Source organism: Callospermophilus lateralis, chromosome 10 (genome assembly GCF_048772815.1).
Source record: "Callospermophilus lateralis isolate mCalLat2 chromosome 10, mCalLat2.hap1, whole genome shotgun sequence".
Taxonomy (NCBI): Eukaryota; Metazoa; Chordata; class Mammalia; order Rodentia; family Sciuridae; genus Callospermophilus; species Callospermophilus lateralis.
The window spans coordinates 110,250,677-110,265,302 of NC_135314.1; the positions used below are offsets into that span (position 1 = coordinate 110,250,677).

The window sequence follows — 14,626 nt, forward strand, 5'->3', positions numbered from 1 at the left end:
CAGATTTCGAAGCATTTTGGATTTTAGATTAAGGAAGCTCAACCTATTACCATTTCATTCACTTTGTTTTAAAATGGGCCGTTAAGAATGTCACTGGTCTTCATAATTAAGATATGAACTATAAAACCCAAATTAACTTTGCATAACAAGGCAGAAAGTCTATTAAAAATCAGAATTAGGACCAAATATTCTCATTAAGATGATTTACAGCGGTAGTGGGGAAACAAAGATAGTGAGATAGCCTAGCATGCTCCAGGCCCTGGCTTCAATTCACTGCAAAAAAGAAATATTATTAATTAATTAATTAATTAATTAAGGTCCTCCTACCTGAAACTGACCAAGAGCTGCCAGTTTGTAAGAAATATAGGGAACAGAAAAGTATGTTCAGTGACACCATACAATGAGCAACACAGAATATGGAAAATTCCTTAGTACCTGACCCAGTTTCTTCAAATATATTATGCACAGAAGAGAAAATCTGTGCCTAAATCCAACAGAACATAAATGGCCCTCATCTGAACAAAGCAACAAGCAACAAGCATGTGAAGATTGAGCGAATTTGGGGCTCGATGGCACAGCAACTACAGTCAACTTGACAAGCGGCATCTTGGTTGTTTCCCAAGCCCTCACCTTATAGACGAAAATATGAAATCATTTGTATTCTTTCCAAATACAAGGGAGGGAGGTAGACTGGGGATTTTGTGTATAAACCAGGTTGGCTGCCCTCCAACTTCTACCTCTGGAACAAAGGACTGCACTCCTATTTGAAATGCAAACAAATATTATGAAATTATCTTGTTGGAAACTCAAAATTTAAATGAGAACGGCTTTTGGTTCAGATCACGGTGTTGATGGGGACGATAACCAAGTGCTATGTAAAACTGTTAAAGCAAAACCTAGAAAATGCATTTATTTGAAAAAGCATATTAAAAAAGTTTTAGTGGTAGAGTGCTCACCTAGCACATGGGAGGCACTGGGTTCGATTCTCAGCACTACATAAAAATGAAAAACTGCTCACTTACAACTAAAAAATATTTTTAAAAAAGTTAAAAGCAGCAAATGGTGGCAAATTTCTTAATAGCCTAGGAAACTGGCACACAAAAAGCACAGTACAACAAACTAAGACACCCTCGTCTACAAAGCCACCTCTAAACACAAGCCTCATACTACATGTGGGCATATATGCTCAACTGCCCATTTCCACATGGCCCCTCAACCCTTTCCATTTACAAGAAAGAAAAGGCACATGACAAGTAATTTGATAACGTAACTCAAAACTAATAGGACCTCTGTTGACTGCCATTATTTTCCTTGCCTTCCTTCCAAGCCTGTCTTGGAAACATTATTAGGAGGCAGCTGACATTCTTCAGAAGTACCAAGTTGTAGAGGCTGGGGCTGTAGCTCAGTGGTAGAGTGCTTGCCTAGTACACATCTAAGGCAGTGGGTTTGATCCTCAGCACCACATAAAAATTAAAGCTATTGTGTCCATCCACAACCTAAAAAAAAAAAAAACCCTATACATACATACATACACACAATTAACAAAGTACCAATTTATAGTTCAGCAATATATAAAATCACATAAAATAGAAATATCAAAGATATTCCAAAAATGTCTTCTGCTCCTTATTTAAGTAACATAGCAGAAAATTTTCTTTTTTATCTTTCTAAATTCATGTCTACCAGGTTTGGGGAAATAAACACAGCTGGGGCTCATTCATTCATCATTTGTCTTCAGTTTCATCACCCAGGAAAGCTCAGGGGCCTCACCTGAATTACTCCCTGCCTAGATATAATCACAACATTACCTGTCTTAAATCACATAAAATGTTCAACTCCAACGATTGGGTCTTATTAACTGTCATGTTAAAAGTTTTGATTTGTTCAATAGGGCATTTCACTTTAGAAATAATAAGTACTAAAAGACTAGCAAAAATAACCTTCTGGAAGCATTCAAGTGAATTCAAGTGAGTCTTGGAGCCATAATAATATTACTGAGCCATTCCCATTTGCTTTTCCTATATAAAGACTATTTACAAACCACTCGCAACGCAAAGAATTACATTTTAATAACCCCAAACTACATGTACTGGAGGAAAGAACAAGTGTCAGAAAAATCAGTACAGCCACTTTACTACTAAAATTTTGCTTTTTAATAATTTATTTAAATAAGATATTTGAAGCCGTTTAGAAAAACAAGATTTGTATTTTATTTCCTTGTAAAAATCTTTACACATGCAGACAAACCAGTGTTAAGAAAGTATTCACCATCATTTAAACAAATAACCCACTTAAATAGAACAATGTCTGCAATTTTTATCTGTATAAAAATAAGATACATTTTTACAGAATTCACGCTCCAGTTTTTATAGCAATAAACAATACACAACTATTAATAAAGTACAATTGAACCTGACCATGGTTTTCAATTAGATACTGCTAGGGCATTTTAATGTGCAAAAAAATTTAACATAGTTCTTTTCAAAAGAAAATGTCCTCAGTGTTTCTAGAGACCTAGAAGGTTTAAGAAATCGAATCCTAATCAGTTTGCTTTTCATGTTTTGATTGAGTCCATCTGTCACGCTGCAGATAGGTAAAACCAGGAACCGATGCCTGCTCACAGAAGAGTCAGCGCCTGTGCCTGCTATGTCCTGAGCGACTGCCACCATGGTGCTTCCCTTTATGGGACCTCTCAAAGGAGCGCGATCTTTCGCGCCTGTCCCTATGATGTCCCCTTTCATGCCTGTGTTTCTTGGCAGCATCTGAGTGATCCCGAGTCTTGCTCTGAGATCGAGAACGAGATTTTTTCCTTTTATGACCATGTCTATTTGAACTTTTTAAATCCTCTCTGGTATGCTTGGCTTTAAGGTGAGGAGAACCATGATTATGATGTCTTCGGGGGCTTTCACTATGACTGCGGGACCTGCTTCTTGATCTTGAGCTGTATGTTCCAGATCGACTCCGCCTATTATTATAACTTAAGACAATAAAAAATAGAGGTTTAGATTCAGATTCTATAGAGAACAGACTGTATTGGTTGGTGCTTACTAACAGGCACCAAAAAATCAGCTGTAACATCAAGGATAAGCCAGAATCTATGACTCGGTGCACACCTGTAATCCCAGCGGCTCCGGAGGCTGAGACAGGAAGATCACCGAGTTCAAAGCCAGCCTCAGCAAAAAGTGAGGTGCTAAGCAACTCATTGAGATCCTCTCTCTAAATAAAATCAAAAAAAGGGCTGGGGATGTGGTTTAGTGGCCAAGTGTCCCTGAGTTAAATCCCTGGTTACCCACCCCTCAGCCCAGAAAAGTCTAATCCTAGCCTAACTTTGAAAAATCTGTCTTCAGTATTTTAAAGTGTAACCTCTAAAGACTCCAAATAAGATGCCTTCCTGAGGCATCATATACTTACTGTCTTCTTGGAGTATGGGATCTAGAACGTGACCGTGTTCTTGACCTTGATCGACTAGCACTTCTGCTATTTCTACTTCTCTTGCTATCTTTTCTTACACTTCAAAAAAACAAAAACAACATTTTAGTTACATACTGAGCATGTTAGAAAGCAAGAATATGATCCCTCAAACCAGTTTCCAATTCAAGCACTCACCCATTATAAGGGCTTTTGGATGCCTGCTGTCTATCCTCAGGTTCCTTTTTGACAGTCTTCACACTAATGGAAATGGGTGATTTCTCTTCAGCTTTCACTTCTCTTGGTGATGCTTTGACGACATAATAAGGACACATTAACTACTGGATTTAACAGGGCAAAGTTGTTTCAAAATGTAAACCCTATGCTTCTAAGTATCACCTTTATCAGATTTTGTCAGGGAAATAGAAACAGCTTAATATTTTTGTTTCTAGGCAACTGTTAAATGCTGACATTTTGCAACAATGATGCCACAACTTAAATTTTTTTTTTTTTTAAAGAGAGAGTGAGAGAGGAGAGAGAATTTTTTTTAATATTTATTTTTTAGTTATCGGCGGACATAACATCTTTGTTTGTACGTGGTGCTGAGAATTGAACCCGGGCTGCACGCATGCCAGGCGAGTGCGCTACCACTTGAGCCACATCCCCAGCCCCAACCACAACTTAATTTTAATCCTGAATGTGTCTTACATGGTTTAGAGGCTGGAGAAAATCCACCAAGGGTTGAAAGGGCTGGAGTTCCATCAGGATTCAATCCCTTTGCTTTTAATTTGGCTTCCTGCAAGGCTACTTTCCTTTTTTCTACTTCTTTTTCTAACAATTCATAATTAGGCTGTTAGAGAAAAAATGAAGTTAGTATTTCCCCTTTAAAGTCATTTAGCTTCTTGACTGACAAAATTAGCACCAACTTGAGTAGAGAGGGTCACCTTTTTTCTGGTGTAAAGTCTAAGCGTCTCTATGCAGATCTCCTGGATCTCTTCTTCTGTAGTACCAAAAAGAAGAAACCAATGGGGGCGAGTTGGCAATGGAATCTACGCCAGAAAGAGAGAATGCTTCAAACTTTTGCTGGTGTTCACTGGAATCACTGTAACTTGAGATTTATCACATGGAACAAATCAGATTGTGTACACCTACCTGAAGTGCTCTAGCTGCAAGGTAGATGCAAGCACATGCTATAGTCTCTGGTTGAAAGCGAACAAAAACATTGGTTCGAAGACTGTCATTCATATAATTCCTGAAAAATATTTCAACTATAAGCTTTGTATATAAACAAACCAGTTCTTCTGAAGCTTACATTATATTGGAGACTCAATCTAATTCATTCTTTTTTCTTCTCTTATACATTTACATTCTTATATTCTAGCATATAACAATTCTTAGCTCAAAGAATCAGAAGTAGAATACCAGGACCATTCTTCAGTTGTCCTATATAAAACCAAAGACCTTTTAAATAATTTCATCTTACTATTCCTTACAGAACTTACCCCTAAATTCTTTTAATGTATTTCTACAAAAAGCAATGCTCTAAAAGTTAACTATGACATGATTAATTTCAGAAACAATAAACCACTCCAATAATACTTCAAGCCATTAATTGTTGACCATCTCTCCTTTATCCACAATGAAAAGCAGTGTCAACCAAGTTCTTTCAGAAACTCAAAATGCTGTGACAGGGGTAAAAAGGCATTTTTTAGTAAGAACTCACCAAGTTACACTTAAAATTAAGAAAACTAAGCTACTTCAACAAACCTAGGTAGAAAATGAAGAGCATTAAGTATACATAATGGCCTTGTTTACATACCTTTTTTTTGGAACTAAGCATATAAATAAAAGCAATAAACTAATTAAATAAACAGCTGAAATTTTTAGTAAACCTTCCCCCACAATATTCCTAAACTAACAAAGAAATCTTACAAATTCTTTAAAAGCTTAAACTAAAATTAAATGGATTATTTCTTTTTAAAAATCCTGTCATCCATTTAAAACTTAAAATTTTATAGAATACATTAAAAATCATGCATTTCATAAAAGCAATGAGACTTTGCTATTATTAATATTTACTGAGTCCAAAAGATGCATGGCAGTCAAAAAGACATCTCAGTAGAAAAATCCAGAATATAAAACTTAATTCTTGAATATCAACAATCTTAAAGAGAATTGTGACTGAACCACAATCTCCTTGCTTGACCTTAGCCAGCTTCCAAGTCTTATATCTGTATCTCAAAGGTCCAAGTTCAAAAGCATTTAAGTCATATTAGCTTTTCTTTTAAAAATGAAGTACTTCTTTTTAATATTACTGTCTGCAAAAGCTCAGCAGCTGTAAATTAACCCAACATGGGCACTGATGTCCATTTAAAGCTACTCATTGTAGCCTCCTTTGGCAGAATTCATGCTACACACACTATAAGTAGAGATTTACTCATACTCCTAATTTAAAAAACCATTTAATTCATAGTGGCTGGACAACAAAATCTATCAAAAATGAACTATTCATTTTGATAGTTACAGGTATACATTAAATACATAGGCATGTTGAATAGTTACTTCTAGAAACAAATATACAAATCCTTTTGACACCCCGACAGAACTAGAAGATGCTGCCAGATGGATATGGACCACTTCAGTGAATCTCGGATGAGAGCTTGCACTGGATTGGCTGGAGAGCAGGGCAGCCAATCAGGCCATCCTGAGGTCATGGGCTGAAGTGCAGAGGGCAGAGTTCTATGACTTACCATCATGGACTACCCTTTAATTAAAGAGTAGAAAAAAGAACAAAGTTAAATTGAGTTCTCCATTTAAAGTAATTAGTCAAGCCAAGAAAACAGGAAGCAGAAATAAGCATTATTTACCTTTTGGTCATAAAACAAAAAAAGAAAAAGCCCCAAAACAAACTCATCTCATTTTGGAAAGGGAAAATGAAACTTACTTTATTTCTGCTTCTGTTTTCCTGGCTAGGAAAGAAATGTAATAAAGGAACTTACCAGGCAGTTTGAACCAGGGTTTGATTACGTTCACATTCTAAGACTTGTAAATACATAACAATGATCTAAAGGACAAGGGAGAAAAAATTCAATTTAGCATACTGATAATCCTTGCAGAGTACAGAATTCTATTTCAAAGTAACTGCAAATATTAGATACAAGTACTAATTTCTCTAAATTGCAGAAAATATAGATAGACCAATCTAAAATGCACCTGAGATTCAATGAGTTATTAGATTAGAAATATGTTCCAAAGTTGGAGAAAAATGATGGTTAAAAATTTAACGAGAATACTTTACGTTTATACATGTATATATTGGGGGTGGGGAATACTACGAATTGAACTCAGGGAAACTCAACCACTGAGCCAATTACCCAGCCCTTTTTTGTATTTTATTTAGAGACAGTTTCTGAGTTGCTTAGTGCCTCGCTATTGTTGAGGTCACTTAAACTCGAGATCCTCCTGCCTCTCAGTCTCCTAAGCTTCTGAGAATATAGACATATGCCACCCTGCCCAGCAAGAATACTTTGTATTTTTAACAAACACTTCACTTTGTAACGGGCACTGTTTAAACTATTTCATCGTATCTCCCAAGGTACATTCTGCATGTTAAAAAAAAAAAAAAAAAAAAAAGGAACACTGTTTACATGTCAAGTGTTTCCAGATCCCTATTACCTTCACTCCATTTTACAATCTTAAAAAGGAGAAAATGAGATCTCTTTTAATGGGCCCAGTTAACAGTAGAGCCACGCTAAGTTGCTGTCTCAGAAATGTCCTGACCCAAGCACCCACTCCTGCAACCATTGTGCCTATATAAATGAGAAAGCCGAGATGATGAGAGAAACTAATGAACTTCTAATAATGGTAACAATGAGCAAATAATACACTGAACACTTTATTCCTTAGGACTCCTCCCCTGGTATTGAGAGCTTGCACATGCCAGGCCAAGTGTTCCACCAATGAGCTATCCCTCAAAAATCCACCCAGCTCTCATAAATTATATATTTTTGTTTTGTTTTTGAGATAGGGTCTTGCAAAGTTGCCCAGGCTGGCCTGAAATTTATGGTCTTCCTGCCTCAGCCTCCCAAGTTGCTGGTATTATAGGCATGGACCACTGCACAATAAATAATAAACCACTCCAAGCACTTCTGCAGGAATCATTATTTGTTCCTAAGAATAAGGTACACATCACCACCTATTTTTAAGGTAGGAAAACAGACTTAACCATAGGTTATCATTATGATCACACAATTAAGAGTGGAGATTTGAACCTATGTCTTCACTTCCATTTTATTATAAATCTCAACATCCAAAAGAATGTTTTTAAAACCAAATTTAACTCTCAAAATATATAACAAACCCAAGGTAAAGTAAAAATTTTACAAAAAGCCCTAATACTTACGAAAACAGAATTTCTATATTCTACCACTCACCTTATGGGGATGCTTGACATGAACACAAAATCCCAACTCCTTTAGCACCCTCCTTTCTGCTTTGATAACTTGATTTTTGGTGTTAATGTAGTTCTGATCAAGGATCAGGGGGCTTGGAGTCCTATAGTTTGTAAGAAATAAAATCAAAACTGTTTTGCACATCCAAAAAATTTTATTTGTGGCATCTCCGTTTTCCCTTCCAACCAACTATTGGCAACAGAAACCAGCTTTTTAAACTCCTGCAAACAAGTTAAAAGCATTAATCTTGTGCTGTCCAAGTTATACTAATTACATAGATCTAGACTTAAGTTCCTAAAGGAACAAACTCAACTCCAACAAAATAGAGAAGACATCACTTCAATACTCTCAAATTTATCCTCATCAATTTTTTTCATCTTAGACTTAACTTCACATCATGATCATCACAAACCTCATTAGCCTCCAGAGACTTCCCAATGACAAAACTAATGTGCTCTTGAAGATTTATAGTGCAAGAAAAATCCTCATAAAAACAGTGCTTTTAAAATTCATTTGAATTCAACTCGTAGCTAGTTAATCACCAAAATAAAAACTACTGAAAAACCAGTCAATAGCTAATTTTGATTTCCCTTAGGGAACAATTTATTTAAACCAATTGTTTCAAGAACATATCTCTACTAACCAAAAAAAAAAAAAAAAAAAAAAAAACCAAAAACAAAAAACCTACGAACACTAAGGATTTCTCAATTTCCAAAGAAATATACCAAATCTTAAAAACAGGTTCAAAATTCAAAAAGTAATCTGAGATCTAGCCTTAAACCTGGCTATACATGTCTATGAAATGCAGAAGAGAACAAAGGGCATAGTGAGGTTACCAGAATACATTCAAGGTCTGTGCCAGACTAAATTTTGATAACTTCAAAAAGGTTATCTATGTTGATGGTTCAATGTTTTAAAAATAACTAACAAAACAATGCTGTCCCAAATGTTTTATTTTTTATATAGGGGAAAACAATACCCCACCTCTTTTCTCCCAGTATTGAAGATGATAATATCTTATGTCTCATAATTAGGTACCCGGGAATTGAACCCAGGGGCACTTAATCACTGAGCCATATCCCCAGTCTTTTTAATATTATTTCTATATTTTAATCTTTTATTTAGAGACAGGGTCTCACTAAGTTGCTTAGTGGCTAAGGCTGGCTTTGAATTCCTGATCCTCCTGAGCCTCTGGGATTACAGGTATGCACCACCCGGCCCAGCATGTCTTACAATTTTAACTGTCAATTTGGTTAATGAAACATTAAGGAACGAAACTTTCCATTTTTTAAAAGTATATGGAATTTACTATGTCCTTTAATACTTTTGTAGTTCTAACCAACAAAAAGGACATTTTAATAAGAAAACATAAGTGAATGGGTAAAACATGACTTTATTTTCCCTCACACCCAATTTATTTTCAGTCAAAAGATTAAATATTTTTTCTATGCATCTATTTTTAAGACTGTCACTCTGAGTATTTATCTCAATGTACACCCAACACGTAAAAACTGACCTCATGAACTACATTAACTAACTCCCTCTGGGGATGTTATGTTTTTTTAAAAAAAAGTAAAAATAATACTTTTCCTCACCTGACATAGTCTAAAACTGAAATGCTTGACTTCTTCTAATTATTCTACATACTTTTTATTGAGTTACATTAAACAAAAATTGGCAGAACTGACAAGATGAAAAAGCAAAATTGGTTATTATCTAATGCTGAAAAATGTCTGTCACTAAGTTCAACGGCCATTACAGCTACAAAAAAGAGTGAGGAATAAGGCCAACAATCTTGGGGATGACTTCTCTTAATATCAGCATCATGACAAAGCCATTTTATTAGAGCAATAGGCTACAAATTTCTATTTGAAGGGGGGGAAGGGAATCAAACAATGCCAAAGAGAGCTACCAACATTTATATTGAACACATTCCCAAGACCTTTAGATTATTTTTCAGGTTTTATCATTAGTTTAGAAAATCAAATCCACTTGACTTTTTAATTAATGACTGGTTATCTGATGACTCTGTCAACTGGCATTAGGAGATAGAAAACCTCCAGTGTTAACATAATACACAAATTAATTATTAACTCCCTGCAATCCAGATAGCAAACCATACCATTAAAATCCCTCCAAAAATATAATTTCATGAAGGCAAAGTTCTCAGTTTTATCCATTTATGTTGAACCAATTTATCTATACCTCTTACCAAAAAAACCCCCCTGCTTTAAGAGATGCCTTCAAATGATGATAGAACTTATTTGTTCTTGCAGTTAAATAGCTAAACACTTAAATGAATTATAGCTATTAACCTGACCTCAGAGTTATTCCATCTAAATTGTCATAATTGTTACTTTCTTTCCTTCAAAATAGAGTGAAGAAACAAACCCACTGTTTCACTAAAATTCAAATATACACTTTTTCTTTTAGTCCTATTACTGACGTTTTAAAGTTATTTTTGTAGACATATGGTTTTATTTCATAAATCAGGCTGGAAAAACAAAATTTACAACTACTATTTGAGTTTTTCAGAAACAGAAAAATATATCTCATTCATAAACCAGCAGTAAGCAAGCCCTTTTTACGGAACTAGAAATCAATTGTTCTTTTTGTAGCAACATAGTAATCTTGAACTGAAGTCTACTAGAATTTCTTCCCCAAACAGATAAAACCATAAAACCTTCTCTGTCGATAGTCTTGAACAGGAGGCATTTAAAAAAATCCCTTCAGAGATAAAAATTAAGTCTTTGTCTACCCAGAGTAATTAGAAATAATTTTTATCATCAACACACAAACTATTGCACTCTACCCTTTTCTGCTTTAAGTTTTTGTCAGATCTTTCTGATTAACTCAAATGAGAGTAATTTTCAGATTTTAGAAAGCCCTGTCTTTTTGGTCATTAGAAGTTTATCTGACAAGCTACTTTCTTGGGAGTAATTAAACTGAAATACAACTCAACAACAAAAACTCTTTAAAGGTCTAGACATGATTAAACTTACTCAGGGCTACCAGATAAGAGACTTTCTGGAACTAGTTCAAGACACTATACTAAAACCAGATGAGTGGTATAGGAGGGGAAGACTGCTACTATACATAGGAATTTGTACTGCCTATTTCAAAAAAGCAACATTCTACAGAGGTGTTAATCTAAAGGCTACCTGTAGAACTGTGGAAATAAACTGCAGGTGGTTACTGGACGACATGACAATAACACCTAACAACTTCTAACTTTATAGACATATTAAAATATCACAATAGTCACCACTAAGAATGGTTCAACCAGTCTTTGAAAATTTGTCTTACACAAACCTTTCGGCTCCTGAAAAACAGCCCCCGCCCCCAAAAAACTCTTAATTTACTAAGACCATAATACATAATAAACACAACTACTTAAGTAAAAAAGCAATCGTCCCTTTAAATTCAGCCATTTATTCTGAACTTTACAAGACAATTTTCACAAAATAAAAAACTGCAAGGGAATAGGCCAAATGACTCAGGTTAAGAATTAGGCATCAATCTTTTTTAAAAAATTGCCTCTAGTGATTTTACTGTGTATCCAAAAGTAAAAAACAATGACCTAGAAGCTACATGAACAATGTAGTAACCCAGTAATTTTGAATGTCACAAAAAAAATTTAAATATGCACAAACTAATCTAAAACAAATATATAAAGACAAACTGACACCCTATAGCTTACCTAAATGTAATATTGACAGTACTTTCAAATGACAACCTATCAACCTATGCAAAAGAAAAACAAAAAAAAAAAGCAAAACTAAACTACAGTTATAATAATAACTTGGACAGCAAAGACAAAAGCTTATAACAAGAAACAGGAGTTTTTCTAAATGGTTCACCAGTGGCCAACCTGTTAGTCCCCGATTCCAGTGACCTATTCTCAGAGCACTGGCTTCTCCTTGGGGATTTTCGATACTTCACTCACTGTTGCCATGACGACAGCTTCATCTCTATGTACCACTCCACATCACCCAGGCTTTGGTAAATGTAGCTGGTCGCTGTATAGTCGGTTGCAAGGGAAAAAAGAGTTGAAGTTAATAACATATACAAGTTACGTGTTTGAGTAAACTTGTAATATGCATAGAAACACTTTACATCTGCTTTTTAAAAAAAGGGCTTCCATGCAATTAACTCCTTTTAAATTTCATGCTATAATCAGACTTCTAAGATTGAAACAAAATGTATTTCTCATAATGGCCAAAAAACAGTTACATCAGACACAACAATCAGAAGGGATAATTTTAAATTCCAAGGTTTTTATAGTAAAAAGATTCTGTTCTGACATCAAGGAAGACATCACAGGAAAACTTCAAAAAAGATAATCATATGTGATCATGTAACAGTTGGCTCAAGGATTCAAATACTACCGGAAAACTACTTCCTTTAAGAAAACAGAATCCTCTAACAATGAATATTAGTAATTTTGTTTACAGCACTCTGAAGAAATCAGCCACATCTTAAAACGCAGATTTAATTTCAGACCACAGTAAATACCAATTTGAAATCCTCTTATTTCCAAAGATTCCTCACCATGGAACTAAAGTTATTTTAAAATTAAATAAAAACGACTCCAATCTTGGACACAGGATGATTGAGAAAAGATTGGGAAGAAAAAGCATGTAAGAAAACTAAAAATGCTAGGAATATATCTGGATAGCAATGTTTTGGATTTTCTGACTAGGCTAATCGTTTTAAAAGTTACTTTAATACATGCATGTCTAGATAATTCCATTACTGCCAACTAGACTCTGCCAAAAGGAACTACTTATATAGGATACTATTTTGGCACTAACCAACACCCGATCCCCAAAACAACTTATAATCCTTTTTAACCACCTTCCTTTCAAACTTAGCACAGCACCACAATTCCTTAAAAGTGAACACAAAAGCTAACCTACACCATGAATAGTCTTCTGCTAGAAGTCACCTATAGATACAGGAAGCCCTACAACTAGCTCTTTTTGGTACTGCCTCAAGAACACATAGATCCACATAAGTTATCAGGTTATCACAACACCTAAAGATACTGTTTCAGTCTCTCTGTATTTTCTTACAAGAGCAAATAAAAGGGCCATATCTAAATGCAACTCAATCTTTTGAGTTATTTTTCTAACCCACTCACTGAGACTGTAGCTGACCAAAACAAAATACCTGTTTAATCCCTTTGACTTCAAACTTCAAACTTTATCATCCTGCAGTCCTTTCAGATCCGGTATTATGCGATATATCGTAGTTCAATGTTGAGAAGTACTCTAACAAAAGCCAACCTCAATTGATAAAAAATTAACTGGGACTTCAATAGAATAACAATCTACACAGAACTTAGCCACAATATTAACTTGACTACAGTGTTTAAAACATCCAGCCTTCAGTCTTCCAGAGGGGGTAGGGGAGAAAACTTACAGAATACACTCACACTTGAGCCAAACGTATTCCCTTTCTTGTTTAATCTTAAGCCAATGGACTGGCTTCACAGCACTGTTAGGATTGTCCACAAATGCAACTGCCTCTACAAACTTTAGATAGCTGGTTAATTGAGTTTTTCTTCAACATATCAATGTTCCTACATTGATTAACACCTAAATTAAGTTTTCCTTTGATCCGGACTGAGGAAAAAGATGTTCTGATTTGACGACTGGTGTACAGTTCAGCGATAACAAGAGATATTAAGTTCAATAATGCCAATCTTACCTTTTTCCTCTTAACTGGCGGAGATGGTGGAATACATTAATCACATCTCTTATTCTTCGGGGCGCTTCTTCGATCTTCGAAGCGAGATTAATACAGGCCATGGCAACAATCTGAAAAATCACCAACAAACGGGACCAATTTTAGCCTACTGAGTTACAAAGTAGTGTTAAGAAAAGCCATCTCCCTCCGAATCCGGGGAATTTATTTGTACGCAGACCTCCAGCACCATCGGGATCATCGGGCCAAGGCCTCTCCCGCGGGCGCGCACGTGGGCCAGGCCGCTTCCGGGCGGCCGGCGCCGCGGGGTACAAAGGCCCGCCCTGCCCTACTCGCCCGCCCGCCCGCCCCCGCTTCCGGCCCGAGCCCGCCGCGCCCGCCCCCGTGGCGCTCACCTCGAAGCTATGCTTGACGAAGGACTTGGAGTAGAAAAAACGGTGAAATAGCACCTGCCCCGTCGCCATCGCCACCTGCAGACAGAGGAGCGCGGTCAGGCGGCGCCGCCATCTTAGGCCGCCCGCCCGCCCGCGGCCCAGTCGGCCACTCACCTGCGGCAGGCGCAGGAGGATGCCGGCGGCCTGGATGAGCTCGCAGCCCAGGATGCGCAGGTCCGTCTCACTGGGCAGGTCCAGCCCGTCCTGCATGGACGGCGTGGGCGACAGCCTCTCCTCCGGGATCAGCGAGTGGTCGATGGTGAGCGACACCTCCGAGTACAGCCGGTCGCCGATCAGGATGCCGCCCGTCGCCGCCGTGGTGGCGGCCGTCGCGCCGGAGCCGGGGCCGCCCGCGCCGGGGGCGGCCGAGGTGGCGGCGGCGGCCGCGGTCGGGTGAGGCCCGGACGCCATGGTCGCAGCGAGCTGCACGCACGCCCGACGCAGCCGCGGCCCGGCGAGACTAACAGCGCCCGGCGCGGCGCTCCGTGACGCCTGCCGCCTCACGCCGCGTACGCGTCCGCCTGACGTCAGTACGCCGGCGTCAGTTAGTCCCTGAGCCCCGCCCCACCAGCTGTGGCGAGCGGCCTGCCGCCTGCCGCTAGGACTAGCAGCAAGGCCCTGGCG

The 14,626-nt window shown here is 37.5% G+C and overlaps 1 protein-coding gene across 2 annotated transcripts; it reads right to left on the reverse strand.

The window, feature by feature from the left end:
* Nucleotides 1–2,186: 2,186 nt before the first annotated feature.
* Nucleotides 2,187–14,413, reverse strand: Ccnl1 (cyclin L1). 2 transcript variants are annotated; one of them, XM_076867171.2, is made up of 11 exons: nucleotides 14,117–14,413; nucleotides 13,964–14,038; nucleotides 13,572–13,681; nucleotides 7,842–7,962; nucleotides 6,408–6,472; nucleotides 4,561–4,660; nucleotides 4,353–4,457; nucleotides 4,117–4,258; nucleotides 3,607–3,718; nucleotides 3,412–3,510; nucleotides 2,187–2,977 (listed from the first exon to the last, which is right to left on the reverse strand). In XM_076867171.2, exons 1-11 carry the CDS (start codon nucleotides 14,411–14,413, stop codon nucleotides 2,629–2,631), a joined length of 1,575 nt encoding a protein of 524 aa, XP_076723286.1. In that variant the 3' UTR covers nucleotides 2,187–2,628. The 2 variants fall into 2 exon arrangements, with proteins under 2 accessions (XP_076723286.1, XP_076723287.1); XM_076867172.2 differs by lacking the exons at nucleotides 13,964–14,038; nucleotides 14,117–14,413 and adding an exon at nucleotides 11,806–11,878 and having other exon boundaries at nucleotides 13,572–13,660.
* Nucleotides 14,414–14,626: the final 213 nt, after the last annotated feature.

What these genes read in the sequence shown, in the direction of transcription:
- Ccnl1 (XM_076867171.2), bottom strand. Translation starts at nt 14,413, where the DNA reads ATGGCGTCCGGGCCTCACCCGACCGCGGCCGCCGCCGCCACCTCGGCC. An exon ending in TCCTCCTGCGCCTGCCGCAG is followed by an intron (nt 14,039 to 14,116) that starts GTGAGTGGCCGA and finishes CTCTGTCTGCAG; the next exon opens with GTGGCGATGGCGACGGGGCA. An exon ending in GACTTTACACCAGAAAAAAG is followed by an intron (nt 4,259 to 4,352) that starts GTGACCCTCTCT and finishes TTTCTCTAACAG; the next exon opens with CCTAATTATGAATTGTTAGA.